The 26,269-nt window shown below is 44.1% G+C and overlaps 1 protein-coding gene across 4 annotated transcripts in view; it reads left to right on the forward strand.

Annotated features, from left to right (window-relative positions):
• Positions 1–26,269, forward strand: part of MSH3 (mutS homolog 3) — a 2,767,116-nt gene that overhangs the window by 1,641,735 nt on the left and 1,099,112 nt on the right. For all 4 annotated transcript variants that reach the window (XM_069627552.1, XM_069627549.1, XM_069627550.1 and 1 more), the window contains one exon: positions 23,649–23,713. In XM_069627552.1, the coding sequence (XP_069483653.1) occupies positions 23,649–23,713 (65 nt within the window). The remainder of the gene's footprint in view (positions 1–23,648; positions 23,714–26,269) is intronic.

Consider the following 26,269-nt stretch of genomic DNA (forward strand, 5'->3'; position numbering starts at 1 on the left):
AGTGGCGTACATAATGGCATGCATTTGAAAGTGGCACAGTTAAGTACAGCTAAGTTCAGTAGGTAGTCTATTGTTGAGTTATGAGCAGTTCCTTGACTTTGGCTCTGAACGACCAGAACGATGTGTCAGCTCTAATTGTCGTGGGTTTTGCATTCCAGCATTTTGCTGCTAGTACAGGAAACTTGCACCCCCAGCTGTTTTCAAGTTGAACTTCGGGATGTTAAGTTGGTGTAGGTATGGGATCTGGTAGGTCTGGTAGAGTTCTGTCTTGTAAATTTGTCACAAGTATCGTGGCGCTGTCAGATATAGGTATTTGTGTGTAATGACCAAGGCACAAAGTTTAATTCTCTCACGGATGGGGAGCCAGTGAGATTCCTTCCTGTGAGTGGAGATGTGGGCCTTGCGGGGGAGATTGAGAGCACATCGGAGGGCGTTATTTTGGGGCATTTGTAGTCTGTTCAGGTTGTGGTTAGTGGAGCCAAGGAAGAGTGTGTTGCAATAGTCCAATTTGGACAATATGAGGGCCCTAGTCAGTGTGAGACAACTGTTGGTAGATAAGAAAGGTTTACAAGCATTGATGAGTTTATTGGTGTATGTTGTAGATGAGATGGTGGCATTGATTTGCTTTTTAAGGGAGAGAGTGGAGTCAAGATACACCCCTAGTGTTTTGGCTTCTTTCTACACTTTTATGATGTTGCTATCAGTGGTGAAGGATTGGTATCTAGGGTCCAGTTTGTTGAGACGGCCTGTGAGCCAACGATAAGCAGTTCCGTCTTGTCATCGTTTAAGCAGAGGCTATGGGTAGCCATCCATGCTTGGATTTCAAGGTAGATCTCATTTAGCGTGGCAATATCCTCGTCATAGCTCCCAGTGAAAGCGATGAGGACCTGGGTGTCGTCAGCATAGTTTGTGTATGTGACGCCCTCAAGGAGGTCAAAGAGGAGCTTAGTGAAGACATTGTAGAGCATAGGGCAGATACAAGATCCTTGGGGTACTCCACATTGGATTGGGACTGGGTCAGCCGCAGCACCGCCAGTTGGGGCGAAGACCCTGGTTGTTCTGTCCGATAGGAAGGACTGTATCCAATTGGTGGCATCCTGGGAGAATGCAGCAGCCGAGGAAAGGTGTTTGGTGAGGATTTGATGCTCTAGTAGGTCGAAGGCTGCGGACAGAGCCAACAAGAGCAGGATGGCCAGATTGCCCTTGTCTTTAGCTTCATCCATTGGACTTTTAGATCCAGGAGGGCTGTTTCTGTCCCATGCCTGGGTCTAAAGCCAGATTGTTGCAGGCCTAGAAGGTGATTGTCTTCCAAATGTTGTTGTATTTGGAGGTAAGCTACTCTGTCTAATATTTTTAGGAGAAAGGGGCACCGTTGTGATGGGCCTATAATTCGTGGGTGTGTTGGGGTCTAGGTTGTTTTTTTTAGCAGGGGTAGGACTCAGGCCTCTTTCAGGTTGTTCGGGACTACTGCGTTTTTAACGATGCATTGATGAAGGAGGTGATGAAGGAAGCTAGGTCTCTGGCCCCTTTCTTAATGACTGGGGCGGGACATAGGTCACCTAGACAATTAAATGGTTTTAGGCTAGCAATTATGTTCATTACTTCATCCTCTGTGACTGGTGAGAAGTGGAAGAGCGGACAGTTGGGATGAGGAGAACTGTGTGAGTGGTTAGCGTGGACTTTGGCCGTGAGATTAGCTTTTTTAGATTCTATCTTGGCTTGCTGGAGAGCTATTTTATCTGAGAGCGCTTGTTGAATGTTATTGCACCAAGTTTTGTCCTTGATGCAGTCATCTGTAGGGGACACGGGTGATTCTAATTCTCTTAGGATGGAAAAAAGCTCTTTCATGCCAGATTTTGCGTTGTGTATTCTTGTGTTGAAAATATCTTTTTTGGCGTTCATATTACCAGCTTTATATGTGGCTGCTGTCAGTGAGAATTCTTCCTTAGTGGTGATAGAGGGGGCTTTTCTCCAGCTGGATTCAACTGTTCTCTTGAGGTTGCGAAGTGCCTTTAGTTCTGCTGAAAACCATTTGTTCACATGACCAGAGGGTTTGGTCTTTCTTAGTTTAAGTGGTGCTATTTGGTTCAGGACTTGCTCCAATGTGTCGTCGTAGAGTTCGACTAAGGAAGTGGAATTAGAGTTGGTGTAGTTGAGAATTTCAGAAGTGATTGGCTGTATTAGGGGTCTCAGATTCTCAATGGTAATATTGTGTTTGTTCCTGGCTAAGGTTTGTAATTCAGCAGTGGATTGTATTGGGTCCAGTTGGGGATCTGTTGCTGTGCTCTGTCAAGTGTTGGAGCAGCTGCTTAGCCTCCTCTTGGGTGACAACCCGGTATTCTTCTCGTTTCCATTCGAAGGTGAGGTCAAAGGGGTATCCCCACCGGTACAGCACCGCTCATTCAGTTAGCCAGGCAGTGAGGGGCTTGCATGCTCTTCTTCGACTCTTCTTCGACTTAACGTGAAGTTCGACAGGTCTTGAAATATCTTTAGTTTTGCCCCTTGGAACAGAATGTCTGGAGTCTGCTTCGCTTTGAGGAGGATTTCCGCTTTGTCCTTGTAGTTTAAGAACTTTACTATTATGGACCTTGGCCCTCCTGCAAATGCCCGGCCTTCCCTGTGGGCCCTTTCGATGCACACGATTTTTCCCCCCTTGGTCGTGAATAGGTTATTTCTTGAACTCTCCTCTCGTCAATAGCTAGCGTCTCCCGATCCGATTCCGCAAGGCCAACAGTTCTCACGTTGGACCTCCATTCCCTTTTCTCCATGTAATCCATTTTAAGCTGTTCTCGTCTTCCTCTGATCAGCACTGTCCCCCTCAGTGATGCAGCACCATGAAACTACCCCTTTCTTCAGATTCTGGAACAGTCTCCGGTTCCGCGTTGGCGAGCCGTTCCTTGCATCTCAGGTCCCGTATCTTTTGCGTGGCCGATCAGGGATGCGCCGAGGTATGCCGTGAGCCTCTCCCCGTGCCTCCAGCACGCTCCTCCTCCTCTCCTTCACCAAGGGCCCGACTAGCCTCGTCCCTTGTCACTGCTGCCCGCTTGCGTGAGGAAGTTTATAAGGGGTCTTGGGTACCCAGTTTTGCCCCAGCCCGCTCTGTGCTCTCTGGGCCTTCTTCATGAGACCCCTGGGGGCCGGGCTGATATAACTCCGTTGGGCAGGGCGACGGGTAGGGCTCTCCCCACCTCTGCTTCTATTGTTTGCTTGTTTCGGGGGTCTCCCCCTCCGCGCCCCTCACTCCGCGGGCGACCATTGCCCCAACCACGACTTTGCGCCTGCTCGCTCCTCCCAGCGAGCTCTTTTCCAGCTCTACGGTTCCACTGCTACCGGTATGGTGGTCTCTGCTCGCAAGCCTGTCGCCTGCATGCGCAGTGGGGGAGGAGTCTGTATTCCTGCCAGCGGCCGTTTCTCCTCCAGGTACCCCTTATTTCTGCTATTTGACGCTGGCGATGGACGGTGTCAATGTTCACACCTCCAGTCCAACTAGTTTTATTCCGCCGGGAGGTCGCCGACCGCTCTTTCATCTCTTTTCTCCCCCTTGAGTCGGGAGCCTCGGATCAGGTGGCCATTGCCTTCCGCGCCCCCTAGTGGTCTCGTCTCTGGAGATTTTAACAGCAAAGCAAACAACTAACTGTGAAATTTTCATTCAACGCATTTTAAAAACCTCACCCTTATATTATGGGACAGTTTTAGAAGAGGCAGAAAATATCATACATTTGAATGCACACAACACTTTTGCAGGACAAACAAGATTGTTGGCAATAAACCCCTAATTTTGTGGAGTACAGTTATACAAGTGCTAAGTGAAACCACTGATTTACAAGAGATCAGATTTCTGAATTGCCCTAGCATTCATTAACATATATGCCCAATGGAACTCGGAAAACCTGTAAATTGCTTGTAAAGCATTCTATATTTCTATATATCTTTTGCCAAAATGTTAGGTATGAGGGGTGCAGGTATAGTCGCATACCCTCAATCCTTTTATGAAATGAAATGATAGAATAGCTGAGTGGGCGGCACAAACGACCGGTATAACAGGATGTTTTTTGCAACATGTTTATTTACGGAAAGCCTTTTCCAGTCAACCCAAATAAACACACTTTTACTTAGTGTCTAATACGTCTTGGGCTTGTGGGTTTCCTGTATCATGTTCCTATGTCCTTCGGGTATGCCCTCTCAGTAGTAGGCTGCTTACGGATTAAACCCATAACAGCTCTCTAACCCCGACAACCCGGCTCATCATCCTCTAGCTTGGGGAGATGCCTATCCCCTTTTGGCACCCCACTAGAAGTCCCCAAATCAGTTGGGCCCTTTATCACATCCATATAGGGTAAAGCCATTTATTTTTACATGTGTTAAGCACGCAAAAACCCATCGGCATCGAGGCGTTGTTACAACCAGTTACACTTAAGTACAGTTGTGAAGGGAGCAGACAAGATCAAGAGTCAGTTGGTGGATTAGGTGATCAGCCAAGTTTTCAGTGCCCTTCTAAAGGTTCACTAAGATTGTTCAATTCTTAGGTTTAGTGGGAGAGTGTTCCATTGGTTAGCCGCCACAGAGGGGAAGCTTGCACCCCCACTTTTGACACATTTAAACTTGGGTTGGGCAGTCCTGTCGGCGTATACCAGTCTTACAATTCTGGTGGGATGGGCTTTCAAGAATCTTTGAGACGGGTAAGGCGGAGCGGAATTAGACAGGCATTTGAGTGTAATGGAAAGAGTTTTAAAGATGATCCTTTCCTTGATCGGCAGTCAGTGGGCTTTTCTTCTTGCTTCGGAGAAATGCTCTATTTTAGGGATATGGAGTGCAGCTCTGTTAACACTGGTAAAGTAGGTGAAGCTGAGCATGAAATTTCCCTACCCAAAATCGTTTGAGGGTTAATTAAATATGTCTGTCCCGTCACCCTCACATGTTGGGGATAATGAAAACAGACTAAGCCAGGATATTAAAAACCGCTAGTAGAATGTAGCGTTCTAAACAGAAAAAGCAAATGGCAGGTGACTGCTGTGACTTGTGCATTATGAATGCTTGAGAAAGTGGTAATTTTTCCTTTGCATTGCTAATGCTTTTGTGAGCTGCACCCAAAGAGAAACTGGGCAAGTGCACATGCACACAGCTCAGAGTGCACACAGATTCCCCTACACCTACAATCAAAACCCACATCAGAAGAATCAGAATCTACTCTTAGCAAATCACCTCATTAGTTAATACTGAGGTTTGAAAAGAGAACTGTGAGCCCTCAGGGGTTTTATGCTTCAGTGATGCTTATTACTGTTTCTTCTTGTATTGATTTAATCAGTCATTGATAGTTTGCATAATGCTGATCTTGTTCACAGAACAGATGACATCACCATGCATTCTGTGGTGAGCCAGAAGAGGGAGTCGGGCTCAAGGATAGCATTTCAAGGGCCTTTAGTTTAACTCAAAAGGTAAAATGCCTTTCTGTACCTATTGCTCCAAGGGTTTTCCCTGCTTACAAACTAATCTAAGCGTGCTTGTCAACTGTCAAAACCAAAAACTAGTCCTCAGTGCAAATCCTCTGGCACTACCACTTTAGAAAAAACAAAATAAAAATGATCCAGAACCGTAGCCTCCCAGCTCTTGCTTTGTCTGGACAGTGTTAGTTGGATCTTTCCCAAAGTACTGGTCGTAGCACAAATGTTCATTCTTAACATTTCACAAAAGAAAAGATTTCCATGCTTCTTTTAAATCCCTCAGGAAAAACTGCAAGTCTTTACACAAACGCATGTCTCAAGTTCTTGAAGGGGAGGGATTATACCTTTAGACACAGTTTGACTGAAATATGGAAGTTATTGAACATGTCAGGCCGGGATTACACATTCTTCTCCACTAGGCATAAAATGTTATCACAAATCGATTTCATGTTGCTCTCTGACCATTGTTAGATACAGTTCCTAGGTTCATGGCAGGAGGCCTCCTGGAGTATTCTTCACCATTCCTGCTGTATGCAGCAAAGACTCTCTTAAAAATACTTCAGGCTTGGAAATTGAATACATCTATGTTTAAACACGACCCCAATCTATCTGAATTACAGTCAGCACTGTGCAATTACTTTTTATTATATGAAAATGGGGTGGTTGCACCAACGGTTGTATAGGATGCTTGAAAGCAGTGATCTCTGGGATAATGGAGAAATAATCCTATGTTAAAAAGAGGGAGCTGGAACCTCTTCTGTCACTGGAAAACTCAGTTCACTCCCTCCAGAAAGCCTACAGTGCAGAGACTTAAAGGAAACCTAATCATTCTAAAAGTGACCTTTACAATTTATATAGAAAAAACATTTAGTTTGTGCATAACAAAGGTGGGTGTCGATTTTATTATCAAGACAATGAATCACAGCGCTTGTTAGCTTCCTTCACCAAGCATAGACAAATGTCTAGACATATTTGTGATTTGTACCACTCAAAGAGGGCTCAGCACGGATCATAAATTGATTAACAAAGAATTCTGCACTTTTTACAGTACATTATACACATCAGATTCGCCTATATCTGAATATGATTGTGCTTTGTGTGTTTGAGATTTAGGTATGCTCTCCAGCTCCTTGAAAGTGTTAGGCCGCTTATCCGCTTATAAGAGACAGAGGTAAGGAAGGTCATTGCACACCTAAAAAAAACACTGCCACCCCCTGCCTGTGACAGCGTCCCGTCAGAATACTGAAAGCAATGTAAAGGAGCATTGCAATGTAATGTAGCATTGCATGGATACCGCATGGTATGCATGCAATGCTATCATCTCATCAGGCATTCTTCCCGACACTGTGAGCCTGGAAAGGATCCTTCCGGTTGTGGAATTAATTGATTTATTGCCCAATATCACTCCTTAACACAGACCTTAAAATCCTCACTAAGGTTTTCGTGCAGAGGGTACAACAATGATCCGGACTGCTTGTACATACTGATCAGGTGGGATGTATTACTAGCTGCACTTGCTCGGATCATATGCGGTGGAGAATGCACATTATTCTCGATTCTGGGAATATTAGTGGGTGCTCTATCGTTTGTGTAGATGACTCTGAAAGGGCATAGCGCGTGTGGAATGGTCTTTTCTCTAAAACTCTCTTTTCAAACTCAGCTTCTCTTCTACCTTCATTACTTCGATTAACACATTGCATGGCTCAGATTTTTACCAGCAGCAACATATCTGATTCTATGTATTCAATGCCAGCGATGCCCTCTGTCTCCAATTCTTTCTTCCTTAACTTTAGAAGCCTTTGCGATTAAAGTACAATCTCCGAAAATAAAGGACATTGCATCAGGCAATGTAGTGAGTAAACTCTTGCTTTGAACTGTTGAGTAAAAACAGAATGTTAGGGTCTTGAAATGTGCACAAGCCTGTTGTAAAATCAGAAGCCTTAAACAGAATAGGACTGAAACTATTTTGTCTGATGCATTAAGAGAAACGTGAAACAGAAGAAATGAAAACCAATGTATATAACATGATACTGCACATTTAAAATGCAGTATGAGCAACAATTACTAATGTTAGACCCTTTCCCATGAGTATCTTTAAGGAGTGTACTTCATAATAATTCTCCTTTCCCTCAACTGACTTTGCCTGCTTCAGAACACAATGATGTGGTACATTAACTGAATCTACCCCACCACAGTTGCAAGCTTATCCGTCTACTAACAAAGCCTTCGTCTTTAAATGTCTATGGTATACTGAAGCACAAATTAAGTATTGAAATCAAACACCTTCACTTTGCACTGCCACACTGATGTCATTGAATGTTCCTGTTTGTTCTTGTACTAACAACTATACATATATAGGTCTTTAACTTACAAAAGAAATGTTGACAATATGACCAGGGAGGAACTTTCCTAAGGTTTCTGGGGAAACTGTTTGTTCAGATGTTTCCTGCAGCAGTGTGGCTACTGAAATAAATTATGTTTAACATGCCTAACACAAATTGGAGTTCTGTGTTTCTTTTACATGGCAACACTGAGGAAATTCTTGTTACATTAAAAGACCCAACTATTAGCTTTCTGAAAATGTTATCAGTGGCAGAATACCATGGAAGGTATTCAGGGTATAGGTTTAATTGGAACAAGCCAAAATTGTTGTTGTAAAAATATTGGGAACCAACAAATGCACTTATGGAATAAATAGGTTTTAAATATACAACCTTTGACGGATTGAGTGAATTTGTCCCTTCTTGTCAAGGGGGAGCCCCCACTTGTGAGGCTAGGCAAGTGAGCCCGCTCCGCAACACCCTCCCTACTTGTCAAGGTAAGTGGGACCTTACCGGGAGAGACTCCCCCTTAGGGACAAGGACTTCCATTCCTGTGAGGAACTCCCTAATCTTGTGCACACTGGTATGCTGTAAAATACCAGAGACCTTTAAACAAGACTGGGAAGAAGAAAAATGTAATTAATGTCATTATCACCAAAAAAGAAAACATGTCCCTTTAAATGGAAGTATTCAATCCACTAGGACAAGTAAGTTGAATAGAGACTACTCGACAAGCAACAGAGAGAGAGAGAAACGCATACGCAGGCAAAGGACGGCCCGAGCTACGTATCGCCTGGAACTCGCCCTGTACTGAGCATGGAGATGTCAGAGTTACGTTGAATCCCCACCATGAGAAGCCCAATGGGCAGGAGCCCCCAGGTGGTGTGACCACTAAAGATCGGTGGCCAGCGGGCCCTCAAACTATTGGCGATACCACCGCTAGCACAAACCAGGAGAAGAGAAAACCAGAGGAAGGACACGCTGGCGAAAGCAAGCCGATGGCAAAACAGAGCTACAGAGAATCTCCCAGAGAAACCAGAATCCCAAAGACGTTCTCCTTCACAGTCAGAGGTAATGGGGAGAACGGAATAATGGGACGCCCAGAGGGAATTAATAGACTGTGCAAGAAACTCATACCAGTACAATTAACGAGGAAAAGTTGAACGTAAAACTGATGAAATTAAAGTGTTGTGATATAAAAGAAAACTATTGAAAATTTTCAGAGTGAAAGAAAAGAACAGTGCATAACAATACCCTGTGAAAAGGGGAAGTTACCCCGGTATTCTATACAAGAAGAGAATAACATAAGAGAAAGAGAATATTAGGAGTCAGAGTTCAGAGAAATTGTCCCAGTGAAAATTCTACAAAATCAAATAGACCAGAACAAGGTGAACCATAATTGTCCAGGAGAGAACGGCCTACCAGAGGAATAATGTTTTTCAAGAACACTTTGCATCCAGTAACCAGGAATACAGATAAAAGATCCACTAAGGCTATATACAAGGAGGAGAGAAAAGCCAATAGCCCACTTGAAGAGTTACAGAGACTGATACTAGAAATAACAAGTGACTATTTGACGATAATATATATTAATAAGGAATGCTGAGACCGGTACCAAAAGCACCCTCAGGAGAAGTGAGACATTTTCCTGACCGAAGTTAGTAATCATATCATAGTGGTTGGGTCAGTTAGGTTAGTTTGGACAGCAGACTTATTCCTTTGTACATTCATGAATGACTAATGAGCACCTTAGTTAGGAACCTAGCTATGGACCACCCATAGCAATAGGGAAAGTTAGGCCTTATAATTTTCTTTTAATAAAACCATGTGAAACATGTCCCGAGTTGCTCCATCCTTCTTCTCATTCGCCACAAACAACAATTCAATATTCAGGGATTGATCGTCACAAAACCCTCCATACCCATTTGAGGTTTAATTTGATTATGGAAGGAAACAGCGGGAGCATTTCAGAAATTGACAACTTTTATGACCTCTTTAATCAACAGGATATCCTTCTTTTAAATGATTGCCACGCCTTATGTGCTTTACTTATTTCTTTTGATTCAGGAGGGAAATGGCTCATTCTTCATGATACCAAATTTTACATTTTATATGTGGGCCCTCTAGAGTGGCATAGCTTGCAGCTTGCGACAGTTCAACAGTTAGACCTCCAGAACAACCAATTTGGTATGTCATAAAATGGCTGTACTAGCACGGTTTATTACTGTTCAATGGTTGTTGCGGTTGAATACCACCCTCTTACAATATCATGTTTTACAATGTCCTAAAGAAGGTTGGTATTCTATTAATAAATATTTAGACCTCTAACCTATTTTATACTATAACCTAACGTTCTGATAGAATTATCAATTTAAAATAGGGCTGAATACTCTAAAGTGGAAGAATTGGATGGCAAAATGTTTTATGATACTGTGATGCGGTTTGGCTGTGTTCTTTTAATAGCCACAGGAATTGGTCGTGATGGTCCATTTTGAAAAGGAGGTTTTTGTCACATTTGACAATTTACAGAAACATTTTAGCATTGATAAAAAAATTATTCTGCAGTAACTACATTTACTGCATTGTATAATGCTCAGAGTGTTGGAGGTCAGCAACCCGGATCAAATGATTCAGTTTCAAAGAAATATCTCAAAACCCTGGGACTATTAAAACACAGTATCTCTGGGCATATGCCATTCTTCAACTTTCAAAATCGGATCCAGTAGATCACCTACAGACTCTATAAGTGACTTAGGAATGGAGCTGAAACAAGATGTACGGAAAGGCTGTTTATTGAACTGATATTGCAGCTCCAGAGATGCCAATGCTCAATTTATTTCTTATGATATACGTCATAGAACATTTTGGCGTCCCGTAAAACTGCATAGCATAAACATCTCTCTGCTCACAGTTTGCAAGAGTGGTGCATGAAAACTGGTACATTTATATATTTATTATGGCACTGTATTGTTTTTGGTCAGACTTATGTATTCACATTCAGAAGGTGATTCCTGACTCTGTTCCCAAATGTGGCTTTACCAGGTACTGATATGTCTGTTGAACAGCTGCATTATAAGGAGGCACAATGGAGAGTAATTTCCCTTGCCACTACTAGACGTATAATCCTGAGACACTGGAAGAACTTTAGTACAGGCATGCTTAAGGAGTGGTCAAAACTATCGGATCCAGCAGTCTATCAGTAGATGATTGTGAAGGGACACTGATGATGATAATAAGATTTCTGAATTTTGGTAAGGATACTTGGTTGTGTAATTTGTTTTGTATACCATGATATTGTGTGAGTTCTGAGAAGGCATCATGAAGTAAGACAAAGACAACAGACTTAAAATTCAAACGAAAGGTGTTTATTAACTTAAATGTCAGGATGGTTGAAGGCCTAACTTGCCCGATGCTAAGGTGGGATTTCCCTACCTGAACGAGTTAGAGTTCAACATAAAAGGCTGTCTGTGTCCAAAACCTTTCCTTGTCCTCACAAATAAAGATAAACAATGTGTAGGAATGACGATAATGAAAGTAATGGTGATCAACATAAAGTCATGAACTACTTCCAAGCTCTTAGCTTCTTCGGCTCCCCATCCCCAAGTTCCAAGCAACAAAGCTAAAAAGCAAAAGGGTCTTTAGGCTTCATTCTCAAGACAAGATTCCCAATTCCTTGAGTCCCCAAGACTTTAGTTTACACAATGTCTTTGGATTCACACAGTTCCGGGCTCACTGGTCTAGGCGCAGTTGTCAGACTGCACAATCCACCCATCATAGGTTACGCAACCAGGATCCCTAGGCTCCTCAGCCCACACAGGTTTTCTAGACTGTTCCCTGTGTACAGAGTTATGTTCTTGTAGTCTCTCTTGGTTGGCCTCTTGGCTTATGTGCAATATTCACACTCCGTTGGCTTCTCCTGATTAGCCCCTTGGCTCTGCCCCAAAGTGTCACACACCTCTTGCCAGTCTTTGGCCTTGCCACACTGCAATTATCCATAAAGTTCACTTTATGGTGGTCTTGCTCCTGTCCCACCTTCCTATAACACTCTTTCATACTTGTGCTCTTTCCTATGCTCTGTTTTCACATGGGCACTTTCACTTTGGCTATTCTTTGCTTTGCCCATGAAAAGTGTTACTCAGTTCCATATTCAATAAGCGAAATTGCAGGGTTTCATTCAGTTTGACACCCAATAAATATTCACTTTACATATTTTCAGGTTTTCATTTAGTTCGATATTCAATGTGCATTCGTTATGCTGTATTTCAAGTTTTCCTTCAATTTGGAGTTCAATATGCACTCAGTATGTTTTTCAGTTCAATATACAGTAGAAATGCATTGTTTAAGGTTTTCCTTTAATTTGGTATTCAAAATGTACTTGTTGTGCTTTAAATGCAAGTTGTTATTCACTTCGGTATTCAATAAGTGTTCATTGTGCTTATTTTCAACTGTCCGTGCAGTTCAGTAATTAGGAATCATTCATTACCTACTCCCAGCCCGCTTAGGAACGCCCTGGTTACCGAGTGCCTCTCCCCAACACTCACCGGTACTTAGTGTCGTTCCCGAGCGGTTTAAGCTGCTTCTTTCTTTCTTGCATTTCGGCGGACCAGCTCCTGTGATCCCCGCTTGCACACCAGGGCACGTCCCTCACACATTGGTAGCTCCGCTGCCTCGGTAGGTACACGGATGGTATCCTTTTTCCTCCTGCATAGATCCACAACATGAAGGCTCCCTCTCTGGGCTGCTGGCCGGCGTCCTGGCTCTTCCACAGGTTCCACCACAGGGGCCTCCCCCTGGAAAGGGTCTCCTGCTGGGACCTCCCCCACAGGCCTCCCTGTTTTTCTCTGTATTGTTCTTTGACTCATTTTATACACCTGCAACCCCCTAATAGGTTGCAGGTGTGGACACTTCATTAGGTTTGCCAGACTATTATTATGGGGACATGCCTGACTCTCGTCATACTCTGCAGGCATCTTCCTTGCCCCATTACGAGAGTGGTGTAAAATATAGGTGTAGTGTTCAGTACTCTGTCCGCCTCCTCTTCATCCCAGTACTTTCCATTGTAAACTGTGGGGAAATGAAGGCAGTGGTCCTGCAATACCCCATACAAGTCTGGGAAGGGTCAGGTTGGTCATCAATAGGGTAAAGGGGATACCATGTGTTCACCTGCTCTTTCCTTAACCCCTCTCTTCTTCGCCTTCTGTCTGGTGCTTCTAGGGCGGTAATATCCTTGGGCAATTTCCAGGTCAATGGGACAGGGATGACAATACTCCAATGACTACCTCTGGGACAGAGAGTTCTTCCTGAAAGACAGATGCGTTATACTGCGTCTCACCTGAGGACTTTTCACTCCCAGTCCCCAAGGATCCTCCACCAGGTGTTCCTCCCTTACTTCTCCACCACCAGAGTCGGGATCCAGGAGCGATGGCCTTTCCCTGGCCACCTGAACAGAGGACCCAAGAGGAGAAAATGTGAGGACGCCCTCCGGTTTCTCAGAGTTCATACTAAAGAAACTTGGCGAGTGTTGTGAATATTTTATACTATTCTGCGTTCCTATGGATAGGAATTTGGTAGGGAAAAGGGCAGAGAGAAAAAGGAGGGAAGACGAGGAATTATTGATAGTGCTACATTTACTTACTGTTTACATTGTGTAATTTTAAAATGCAATAAAGACATACTCCTTAAAAGGCTCTTACAGGGGTAAATGCTGGCATTCAGCACCGGTTGCATTATTTCACTGGAGGTGGCCTAATATTTCTCAGTTTTAGAGTCCGAGATCAAGCATAATGAGGGATCCCAACCCACCCAAAGGAGAGGTGTGGGTCTTTCCTCCCAATATTGTTTGTAAAATATTGGGTTATTGAATAATTGGGTAGATTGCCATCTAATTTATAATTGGTTTTGTATGGTGACCAATGAAAATGCCCAGGCGGGTGACCAACAACACACAGTGGCATTTTCCAACACATTTTCAGGATGCCTGTGAATATAAAGCATTGCCACTGCAAAAAAAACACTCTGGTTGATCATAATCAATATTGCTTTTAGTGCTAATGTCAGAATACATGTTCATGCTGGCTGTGCTCATACTTTCTAGTATTGCCATGTTAAACGCACTTCTGTTGGCTTGGCCCCATATTGCCAGTCTTCAGAGAGTTAATGACTTAATTGGAGCTGTAAACGCGTGTAATGTTAATGTCTTAACACGGCCTGCCCTCAGCTGTGCCTTCACTGAAGTTTTGTTAAAAACAAGCATTGGCAAAGCGAACAGTTTTGCTTTGTGTATAGGTATTAGGCATTTTCCAGGCACTGCTGTTAGATACCCAAGTACTTGCACCATTTTGCAGCTGTTGCCAACAAAAGCCAGTTAATACCACAACTGCTGTGCCTGGCAAGTGCTTTTCCCATGCCTACAAAAAAGACCAAACTGTGGCTATTGCCAATGCTCATTTGCATTTATTGTGGATTTTTGGTATAGATGTATTAATCAGTAATAACAATATAATGCCGAATTTGTGAAGCATGGTAGTGAAATGCCGGTGTCTATGGGGGAGAAAGGGGTGTTTCGTCACACACATCAGCTACACCAAATTACCCATTTTACAGGTTTGTAATTGTACATTTAAAACCACTTAGCCATCTTTAAGATTGGGATATGCTTCTTTTACTATTAAAACAGTACGCACAAAGAAACTATACATGGAAGCTGCTTTGCTCTCATCTAAGAGGACACCCCGCCGAATGTATTTAGTGAAGTTTCCATGTTCTTCGTTGAGAGATGTCTATTTACGATTTAAGTTAAATCAGTTATACACCCTAGAAAGAACCATGAAATGGGGGAAGCCATCTGATACTGAGGGGAACATGAGATGCCGTTTTTACCATAACACAGCGCAGAATGAAACATTAAAACGCCTTGTAATTTACTGTCACTATTTTGACAGTAAGCAGATTGATCTCTTGGGTTGGGATTCAGGGAGCTTAACGTAGTCTGCAAGTGAATGGTGCTGGCCGTCGCTTATGTGGGGATACTCTACTAAGACAGTTTCTGGCAGAGCTGTGTGTTGAATTAAGACACAGGAGCGCCAATTACCAACAGTGATGGTCTTTGCTTGTGAAGAATCTAAACGCAGATGACTAATGAATTTGTAAAATGTAACCTTTCGCGATCGATTTGTGCGAGTTCATATGAGAGAGTATTGTTTTACTAGTGAATTCAATGTGTGCTGGTAACACATTCTGACATAAGTCGTTTAAAAAAAGTATATTAAAAAAAATACATTGATGTTAAATGGTAATGCAAACTCATTTGTTTACTATCAAGAATAATTTCCATCAAATGATTTTTGTTTATTTTATATGATTTGTAAATGTAAAAGTTGAAATGTTGCAAAAGTTTGTTGCACAAACTAAAATCGATTTATTAAATTTAAAAAAAATTTAAAACAGTAATTGAGGCGCACTGTGAAAGCAGAAAACACACTATATTGTCGCACAGTGACAATATAGTTTGGTTTTCTGTCATCGACATTCCTGCGTGTACGACAAATATTAATATTTGCAGTGATGCTGCATGTTTGAGCTTGGTATTTGCTATTTGATGTGAAACATTGTAGACAGACTCTACAAAAAATATGTCGGACTGTCCCTCCTAATAAAAAATGTCTGATTTTCCCACCTTCTAGTGAGCTCAGTTTAAAACATTACTCTTCTGTTTGTGTAAATGAAAGTGAGAATGAATGCACTTTATTTTATTCTGTCCTTTATATTATTATCCCAGGAAGAGATCCCTTATGCCTTTATTCAGGTGTAAATTAGTTAGAACCGTGAATGAAGCCCTAACACTGTGTGTCAATTGAAAAGATGATTTAGCTGTGCATTCAGTGCTAAATTTTCTAACGAGTGCATGTATGTTAAGCACCGCTCCATAAATAGGTCAGGAAGATAGATAGATGACCGTGGAGACGATATGTACACAGGAATAAAGATTTTCCATAATAACTTACTAGAAATTCTTGATTCTATTAAAGACACGGAGGCGAGCATTATGCTTCTCTTTCTTTTATTAATATATAAATAGAAAGCTCAGCAGCAAGTGTTAATGCACCTTATTGAAAGCGCAGGAGTGTGTGGCAGACAAAAGGTGCATGACAAAAAACACAAAGAACTTAGTAAATATTAACAAAACAGTGTAAGTCCAAGAAAAAACTCCATTTCCCAAGATGCTTCAGGAAAAAGGTCCAGCAAAGGGTCACTAACATGTGACTTAGTCCACCAATGAATAACTGGCTGTCCATATAAACAGTCATACAAGTTATGTCACTTCCTCTTTCGAAAGCTGCGAACTTGAAAAAAACGGTGAAAAGAAGAACTGTAGCTGAGGTTATCTCGAGACTGAAGCCGAAGCAGAGCTGATTAGGCGATCAGGAGGGCTTGTCTGAAGCCGCTGTCAGAGAAGAGAAAGTAACTAGAATTAGTTCATGCATCAGAGAACCCTAGTTCCCCTTACGGGGGTGGGAGAGAAATAGTGTGTTAACTTGACATACATAAGTCAGTCCAATAAGCAGTAACATTCCCAAACAAGTCGCGCAATTATTACTCAAAGGTGGTAGCGCTGTTATTTCTCTTGCTGGGCGGGATAATGCTCGCCTCCGTGTCTTTAATAGAATCAAGAATTTCTAGTAAGATATTATAGAAAATCTTTATTCTATGTCAAGACCGGAGGCTCCCATTATGCTTGTTTAAAGCTTACTTACCACGATAGATGCTGGTTGTTCTAGCGGTTTCAGGTAGAATTCCTTGAATATTGATTCACCTGACCAATCCGCCATTCTCATGATATCTTCTAGGCGTACTCCGACCTGATATGCTTTGGAAGCCATGGCTCCTCTAACGGAGTGGGCCCCGAAATGCAGGGTATCTATTCCTGCTTGAGTCAGAGTCCAGCGCACCCAGCGTGCTAGGGTTGGAGATGAAACTGCCTTGTGCGGTTTACGCAGGGCTATTAGCAGTTGCCCGTTATGGGAAGTCCTAAGCGGGGCAGTCTGCTCCTCGTAAACTTTTAAGCATTTAACTAGGCAAAGCTTAGGTTGATCTTTGAAAGCGGGGTATGAAATAACCCTCGAGTTACATTTCGTTCTCCTGTGCAAGTGGAATACCACCCCATCAGGAGAAAAGGTCCTGCCCGCCAGATCAAGAGCTCTAACGTCAGAGACCCTCCTGCAGGAGACTAAGCAGAGCAGTGTAGTAAGTTTGCTTGACAAGGCAGTCCGAGACAGGTCCTTGTTATGCGGCCATGACAGAAAAAGATTCAGAACCTTGTTGACGTCCCAAAGCTTATCATATCGAGACGGGGGCGGAATTGAAAGTCTTATTCCTTTAAGGAGTCTGCAGACGAGCTGATGCTCTCCAGCTGGAAGCCCCTGAATGAGATCATGCCCGGCGGAAATAGCTGAGCGGTAGGCGTTAACCGTCCTATAGGCGAGGCCTCTTTCAACTAAAGAAGCCAGGAAATTTAGGATTTCCTCTATAGGTGCTGAAACTGGATGTGAACCGTTCCTACGGCACCAGTTACTCCAGGCGTTCCAGGAGTTAGAATATCTCTTGAGGGTAGCAGGGGCCCAGCTTTCCTCAATGAGGTTGATTGCCATGGCTGATATGCCGGGAATCCTCCACCTTGACCTGAAATCCTCCAGGCTGCTAGGTTCAGTGATCCGTTGAGGAGAAGGGGGTGACGCTGTCCTGACGGATCCAGAAGGAGATCTGGAAATTGGGGTAGAAGGATTGGAAAATCCGAAGAAAGTTCCAGAAGAACTGGATACCAGGTCTGAGAGGTCCAGACCGGGGCTATGAGGACCAGGTCCGTATGCTCCTGACGGGCCTTCGCCAGGGTCCTCGCTATCATTGTAAATGGAGGAAAGGCATAGTGAATCCCCTGGGTCCACTGCTGAAGGAATGCATCGGTCGCAGCTGCTGCTGGGTCCGGTCTCCAACTGTAAAAGATGGGTAGCTGGGAGTTGAGACGGGATGCAAAGAGATCTACGGACATGGGGCCCCATGTTCGCTGGAGGCGGAGAAAGACTTCTCTGTCGAGCCTCCAGTCGCTGAAATCTGTGGAGTGACGGGAGTGCCAGTCCGCCACAACGTTCGTAAGACCTGGGAGATATTCCGCTGTCACCGAGATCTGGTGTTCCAGACAGAAATGCCAAAAGTCCTTGGCTAATTCCGCTAGAGGTCTTGACTTGGTCCCGCCCAGGTGATTGATGTACCGTACTGCGGAGATGTTGTCCATCTTTAGTAAGATACAACAACTCGCTTTGCCTCTGGCAAAAGAGCGCACAGCGAAAGAGCCGGCGAGAAGCTCCAGACAGTTTATATGCATTTTCAGCTCCTGAGGTGACCAGAACCCTCCTGTGGCTACAGAGCCGCATCTCGCTCCCCAACCGGAGCGACTGGCGTCTGATTCTATGATGATATCGGGGGTGGATCCGAAAATGGCTCTGCCGTTACAAGCTTCCATATGAGTGAGCCACCAATTGAGCTCCGTGCGCGCAGAGGTCGACAGTGTCAGACGTTGAGAGTAGGAGAGGCTCCGTCTCAGATGCTGACCCTTGAGCCTTTGCAATTCTCTGTAATGAAGAGGACCGGGAAAAATCGCTTGAATGGAAGATGACAGGAGACCGATTACTCTTGCCAACTCTCGAAGAGATATGAGGTCTCTCTGTAGAAGTCTGCGGATCTCCCTCCGTGTCGCATGTATCTTGGCCACGGGAAGAAGTTGCGAGTTCAAGGTGTCCACCAAGAATCCGAGAAATTCTAGATTCTGGGATGGACGGAGTACAGATTTCTCCCAGTTTATGAGGAAACCAAGACTGTGCAGTAGGTCGATGGCTATTCTGGCCTGATGCACTACTAGGGCTTGAGAATGAGCCATGAAGATAATGTCGTCTAGATAGACTATTAACCTTGCTCCCAGTTCTCTCAAGCGAGCTACTACGGGTCGCAGAAGTTTGGTAAAGGCCCAAGGCGCTGAGGAGAGCCCGAAGGGTAAACTCGTGCACTCCCAGTCTTGGTTTTTCCAGGAAAATCTGAGATAGCTTATGTGGGCCTGGTGAATAGGAATTGCTAGATAGGCGTCCTTCAAGTCCAGGCGCACAAGCCAATCGCTTGGCCTCAGGATGTCCCTGAGCATGTGAATCCCTTCCATCTTGAAGTGATGGTAGACAATGAAGTCGTTGAGAGCTCTCAAATTTATAACTGGGCATACTTTTTGCTTCCTGCGAACCAAGAATATGGGACTGAAGAACCCGCCTTGGCTTGAGCAGGGGTGAATCGCTTGTTTTAGATGTAGACTGCGTATCTCGCCATCTAACGCTTCCTCGTCTGCTATGGACATAACTAATGGTGCAGGACGAGTGGTTTGATGAGGTTGAGCGAAAAACTCTAAGCGCAGGCCGCGCGCTGCGTCCCTGATCCATGCATCTCCTGATAAGGAGTCCCATGCCTGTGCAAAAAGAGCTAACCTCCCCCCTACGGGTGTCTGTGGCGCAGGCGCTGCTATGGGTACACTGACCTGTAGTTTGCTGTTGGGCTGGATATCTTGCACTTCTTCTCCATCCACGACCTCTTCCCCGCCCTCTTGAGGGGAAGAAAGTGTCTGAGCGGTCCTGCCAAGAATTGTATTGGTCCCGGGATTGCTGAGGTCTTCGATCAAAGGCGAAGCGGCCGGAGGAGCGACCTCTGCCTCGTCCGGCCCTGGAGAAAACCTTAGTAGCAAAAACCCTTCTGATGGAGGCTTGAGCCTTATCCAAGGCTGTAAAGGTGCCGACGAATTTCGACATTTCTTTCATAAATGGGTCTCCGAAAAGCAGACTTTGGGCTGCTGCTCCTGATTCTGTATCTGCTAGCTCGGTTAGTTTGCCGTCAATTTTGTATAAAATATCTTTACGGCGTTCAGCCGAGATGGCGCAACTGGCATTACCCAGTAGACAGAGGGCTCTTTGCGCCCAACCTGAAAGGATTGTTGGATCGATGGGATCACTGGAATCAATGGCCGCCTCGGCCAGGTCCATAATCTTGGCTAGAGGACCAGTAATGTCCAGGACTCTGTCCTGATAGGACTTCCAAGCGCGGTCGATACCCTTTCTTGGGTCTTTCACATTCTTTCCTAGAAATGTGATCATCTTGGAGTCTAGCTCCGGGGTGAGGGCTACTTTTCCAGGAATATTGGGACGGGGGCATTCTGCCTTTAATCTGGCCCTTACTTCCTTATCTAGAGGCTTGCGAAGTCTGTTCAAGGTGTAATTGGTTGTTCTGGACGAAGGTTCCCAGTCAGAGGATCTGGGGTGCACAAGATCTTCTGGAGCAAACATCCCGCTGGAAGTGGGGGGTTCCTCCGTTACCTTCTTGGGGATGGGGACTGCCACAATCCCAGAGGTAGAGGGTCGCAACCCTATAGTTTGAGAATCCTCATCAGAGGATGAAAGGGGATGGTAGTTATCATAAACCCCTCTATCTTCGTCATCAGTGCCCTGTTGTTCTGCCTCCGGGCTTGAGGGTCTAATACCCCTGTTGTCTTCCTCGGGGTTAGAGGGTCTTTCGAGGGAAGGGGTGTCCTTCCTGTCCATGAAGGCTTTTTTAAGCCTGGAGAAGGCGTCTGAGACGGCAGCGGTGGCAGGAGTAGGCTGGCTCGGGGGGGTCATGGAGTCTTTGCTCCTACGAGCCGGAGTACATCCCCCATCTACAAGGTGCTTTCTTTTGTGGGTCTTCTTTCTCCCTGTTGGGGAGGTCTCCTGTAGATGCTCCTCCATACTATCTAGGCGCTGTTGGATAGGCAGGAGCATCTCAGATACTGCCTTCTTGATGGTGGTCTCCACTGAGGATCCCAGCACCTTTTTGAGGCTGTCTGCCATTGCCACCTCATCTATCCGATATTCTTCCTCCTCATGGTCAGACCAATCCTGATCTGCCTGGGGGGAAGTACTGAGCTGCCATAATGAAATTCAAATGCACCTTTTTTTTTTTTTTTTTTTTAAATATAAATGCTCCTTGTGGGCAAAAGACAGCCTTCTCTCAGCCCACTGAATTTCAGCCAAGGAATGTGTGGAGCTCGATACCTTTGGCAAAATGCTTCTGTGGAAGTTATTTAGAAAGACTTCCTTCGTTTTCTTTACCTTTTTTTTTATTTATTTTTTATGTGAAGCAGAAGAAAGGAAAGGGGCTCGTAATTGCAGCTGGCGCTCGCTTCCAAAATCCGTTGTAAAGGCAACGGAAATGACAAGCGAGCGCCAGCTGTTAAAGGAAAGGACTCAGGGAGCAGAGACTCCCTCTAGTGGCCACGGAAGGCCACCGCAACGAAATGCTCTCCGTGCGCGGCCTTCCCGGGCTCTGCGAGAGTGAAGAGGTGAGCCGGGAAGGGCGCGCAGTAAACAGTGAAAATCAAAGGAACAGGGCCGCTCGCGAACGCGAGGGCTCCTGTCAACTGAGATCCTCCGACGGCAGCAAGCAGCTGATGTGGAGGATCGGAGCTGAAATTGACAAGAAAACAATGAAGCGCGCTACGCGAGCGAAGCGAATCGAACGTTACGAACGTGAAATACAATTATACCATAATATGCAAATACATATTCATCATTATTAAAATATTATTTAAATCTAAATTTGTAGAACATTTTTTTTTTTTTTTTAAACAAGGAGATAAAAAAAAAATGGTACTTATCTTTGCTGTGAGCAGCAAGAAAGAGGAAGTGACATAACTTGTATGACTGTTTATATGGACAGCCAGTTATTCATTGGTGGACTAAGTCACATGTTAGTGACCCTTTGCTGGACCTTTTTCCTGAAGCATCTTGGGAAATGGAGTTTTTTCTTGGACTTACACTGTTTTGTTAATATTTACTAAGTTCTTTGTGTTTTTTGTCATGCACCTTTTGTCTGCCACACACTCCTGCGCTTTCAATAAGGTGCATTAACTCTTGCTGCTGAGCTTTCTATTTATATATTAATAAAAGAAAGAGAAGCATAATGGGAGCCTCCGGTCTTGACATAGAATCTATATTCAGCCTCCAATTCCAGCTCCCCTGAGTACAAGACTCAGGCTTCCTCAAGAGAGGGGCTCTTCTTTACAACGTACCTCTCTGCTGTTTCAATTGGAACGGGCAGAGATGTCAGTGGAATAAAAGAGCGGGGAGAACACACACCGCCAATACCCAAGCTGCAAAGGAATACAAAGATATTAGACAGTGTTGAGAAAACAAGTAAGCAATCAAGCACAGTATGGGACAGGAAATACCTAGGCAGGGATTGGAGTGGAACTTTCCCCGGAATGGACCTACAAGTAAAGAAGTAAACCCAAATGAGTGAATTAATCTAATGGATTCTTCATATAGAGAGTTTTAGCCAAAACTACGGACCTGAATTGTGGGACTCTCAAGGGTTAATCATTTCCAGGATTGGAGAAAACGACAAGAAAAAAAAATAAACAGGGAAGTTAGTACAGGGAAGTAAACCCGGGCGGCATGAGGGTCGCACTAGAGCCGGGTTGGTGCAGGATCAGGAGAGCGTCAATATGCACTTTGAAAATAAGTTTGTTGAGTGTTGGAGTTCAATGAATGTCCCAAATCCAGTAGAGAGGAAAACCAACAGAGCAGTAGGTAAATAATGTACAATAGTCAAAGAAGGCGCTGGCAGAAATAGAAGAAAATAAACACAGTTGGTTACCTGAAACACAGACTTCCCAAACGAGGGTTGGAGCAACTGAAGTGTTCCGAATAACTGCTGACGAAGGTGTTGCAAAGACAGCAGGAGCAGGGAAGGACAATCCAAGTAATGTTCTGTGTCAAATACCAGACGATCACAACAATGATAAGGGCGTAGAGAAGGCAGTCCAGGGGCAGTCCGAGTCGATACCGTAGCGATCTATGAAGTGTCAATGGAATAGGAGACATAACAATCCAAAAGTTCGGGCGTGGGTCGGAACCAGGAGATCAAGTTGGGATTTCGTGACAAGATTTCACGAAGGAAAACGGACGTAACCGCAAATAGTAAGAAACACGAATTAGCAGCAACAAGCCTGCTGGAAGACACTAGTTTTAAACCCGTAAGGGGGGGCGTGCCTTGTTGTACGTCCTTCACGTACGAGATGTGTCAGCTGACACAGGTTCTGCCGTAGCAACCTGTATCTGCTCCACAAAGGAGCCTGTGAATGGGACGTACACCGCAGGGAAGTTTTTGTCTGCCGAAGTGTAACAATGTAGGGCAAGATCACATCGTATTACTTAAATCTAGCGAGCCATTTAGGAAATGTTTGGTGTTTTGAATTTACTAGTTCTTTTGTATCTAAGAGTCCATAAGTATTTTAATTCCATACCAGTTTTTGGTACACTCATCTAATAATAAATCACATTTTTAAAATGTGTGTTTTAGAAATGTTTATAGGAATGAAATGGAATATTATGGTGTTCTTAATTAATGTTGTTTTAAAAATTGTAAATCTGGGAAATGTATTCTGTAAACTGCCTCTGATGTATTATGAACTTTGTTCGTCTAGTATTTGTGTTTTTAATACTTTTATGGTCTGTTGACCGAAATAAAGTCACACTGACTTTACTGGTTATTCTTAATGGCGTTCTCTTTTGAGTCCCCTTCCTTGCGTATCTTTGAAACTTTTCTTCACCTACCTTGCAAGTGTCTGCCTGAAGGGATCGCGGCAGTGGTGCCGGTGGTCTGTATTGTAATCATGATCCTGCTTTTCTTTTTATGTTTCGAATTGTGTTTAAGCTTATTAGAATAATCTTTCTGAAAAAATAAAGCTCTTGGATTTCTTGAGCGTGGTCTTCACTGTTTACCACTTACCTTACCATATAGCTTTGTGTCTTTTGTTTTTTTCTAGTTCATGATTGAAGTCAAGAATTCACTTGTGTGTTCAATACCAACAGACTGGGTTAAGGTTAGCAGGTATGTGAATATTTGTAAAAACAATGGTATTTGTCTTTATAGTCTTATCCATTTTTGTCATGCCATGACACTGAAAGATGCAGTATTTTAAAAAAAATTAAATTTCGGTATGAATCATGCAATTTGCTCACCCAATATAAAAATCAGATATACTCCTTGACCTTTGTCCACCCTTACTCATCACATTCCTTACTAATAAATACCATCTACCTTTAGACAGAAAAATAAAACACAGGTTTTCTCCAAAATTAAGAATGTTCCTCATTCAGTGTGGTATAAAGGCCTTCCTCTCCATTTACACCACCTATGTTTCTCTGTCTCCAACAGAGACTTCAATGGCTGGTGCGAGGGAGTGCCGGCATTAGTAACTGAAATACAGGTGAGGAAGCAGTCACACTGGTGAGGGAAGCTCGAGCCCCTTTCACCCACCCACATAATGATGACTAGGCTGTCACAGGCCTGTGAGTCCATCGTACACCTTTAAGGACATTTTTAAGGACATATGGGTGGTCGTGCTATTGCAGACTAAACTAGTGTCCTCTATGTAGATACGCATTATCATATTGAAAGGTCCTGCTGTTGTGGACCGTACAAATAACCAAGTGAACGATGCCAATGAGCCAAAGCTGGCAAATATGCCTAGCGCGCAGGGATTAGGGACGTCTAATGAACTTCCTAGTCATCTGATAGCAGCAGGTGAGGAATGTAGGGACAACCTTTCGCTGGGTGAGGGACCTATCGCCAATATATCGTCTGCATCTGATGCAGAAATACCCTACACTTTCCCCTGTAATCATTCGCATATTAGACCTTTTGGATAAGGGGCATGACTTTACTCACCTCAAGATTAGAGGGATTTATCATTACAAGGGAGACTTGCATCAAGCCCTGCACTGAATGTCAGAGCACAACTAAATCCGCCCTACTAAGTAAAGAGTCGAGGACGTTTCATGAGAAAGGTACGCAGTACCCTGTAAATCACATAATTGATGATGAATTGGGGCCAAATGACTTTGCACATGCTATACCACAAGCACACAGCACATGTATATTGAGTCAGAATATGTTGGACTAATAGCAGATATTAATGCTATGAAATCCGACATAGGAGACATTAAACAGACTATGGGCCTCATTATAACCCTGGCGCTCCCGTAATGAAGGGGGCTGGTACGGGACCGGCCCCCTTCATTACGGGAGCGCCAATTACGAGGTTCCCTTTGCGGGACCCGGATCAGATGTCTGGTAAAACCAGACGTCTTTTCCGGGTCCCGCGAGGGCAGGAGGGAGGTAATAATGGGCCACTTGTAATGTGCCCGTTATTATCTCCCTCCCCATTCCCATTGAGCCCTATTGGGGCTCAAATGGGAATGGGGAATGGTTCCTGCAAGGAGGAATTACCGGGTCCTCCTATGTCGAAATGACCCGGTAAGTCCCCATTGCAGGAACCCCGTTTGGAGGCAGCCATGGTGCTAATAGCACCATGGCTGCCTCCAAACTCGTAATGAGGCCCTATGTTTCTGATTAAAGAAGCTCCAACTCCACAGGATGTGACAGTGGATAGCCCGTCTGCGCTTACGAAACTTATTGACCAAATGGAGAAGGATGAAGGAGCTCTTGTGGTCTCTAGCGAAAAAGTAGGCTTTCTGTCGCAACGCACCAAAAAATTGCAGTCGCAAGCTGTAAAATGGACTGAGAAGCGGAGAAAGGTTGCTAGTGAACTAACTAAAAAAATCAAAAGTACCCTCGTCGAGCAAAATAATAACTCTGTTTCCGTTTATAAGGCAATCTGTCAGAACAATAGTGAGGAAGACATAATGGATGGGGGAGCAGCTAACTGAAGAAAGTCAAGCACTGCTCCTTCCTGCTAAAGTAGCTGAACAGGGGGGAAACTCTGGGCATACCCTATTACCATCAAAGAGTGGCGACAAGAGCGTCACCCGTCCCAGCTACTTGATGTAGGTAGGAGCAGTGATACAGTGAGCAAAGTAGGAAAACGCCTCAAGCATTTTTCTCTGAGCCAACTGTTGAAACGGTGAAAAAACGAAAGAATATGAACAATAATTTTCCCACAGAAGTAAGGAAGTGTACGAATATTCCTCCTGCCTTGAACGTGGTGGGCTGTAAGGCTGCACATCCCGTGAAGGGTGCAGCCAAAGTAGCGACACTACTAGTGCTCTTGGCATTAAACGCTTTTCGTATGCGGAGGCTTGCAGCACTGATAACGTGCACTTAAAAGGTAATGGTCTGCCCTCAGAAAAAGGCTATGTAATAATTAGCGGTTCTGGGAAATCTAGGGAACTACCAGAGTTGCCCTCTCTTGTACATGTCGTACATAACCACACGGCTCAGTCATGCACTGCAGAAAAAACAAATTAATCTTGTGATCCCCCGAGAAGCCTCTCTAATTTGGATAAGGCTATCTGTGAGCATGGGGCATGGGGAATTTGTACATCCAAAGCTCTGTACAGCCCCAACTGGGACTTGCTCTTTAAAACCAACTTCCCTCCCCCAGGCATTTAATGTACCTAACACGGAATCACATGGATACATAAT

This window comes from Ambystoma mexicanum, chromosome 6p (assembly GCF_040938575.1).
Source record: "Ambystoma mexicanum isolate Mex_15411 chromosome 6p, UKY_AmexF1_1, whole genome shotgun sequence".
Taxonomy (NCBI): domain Eukaryota; kingdom Metazoa; phylum Chordata; class Amphibia; order Caudata; family Ambystomatidae; genus Ambystoma; species Ambystoma mexicanum.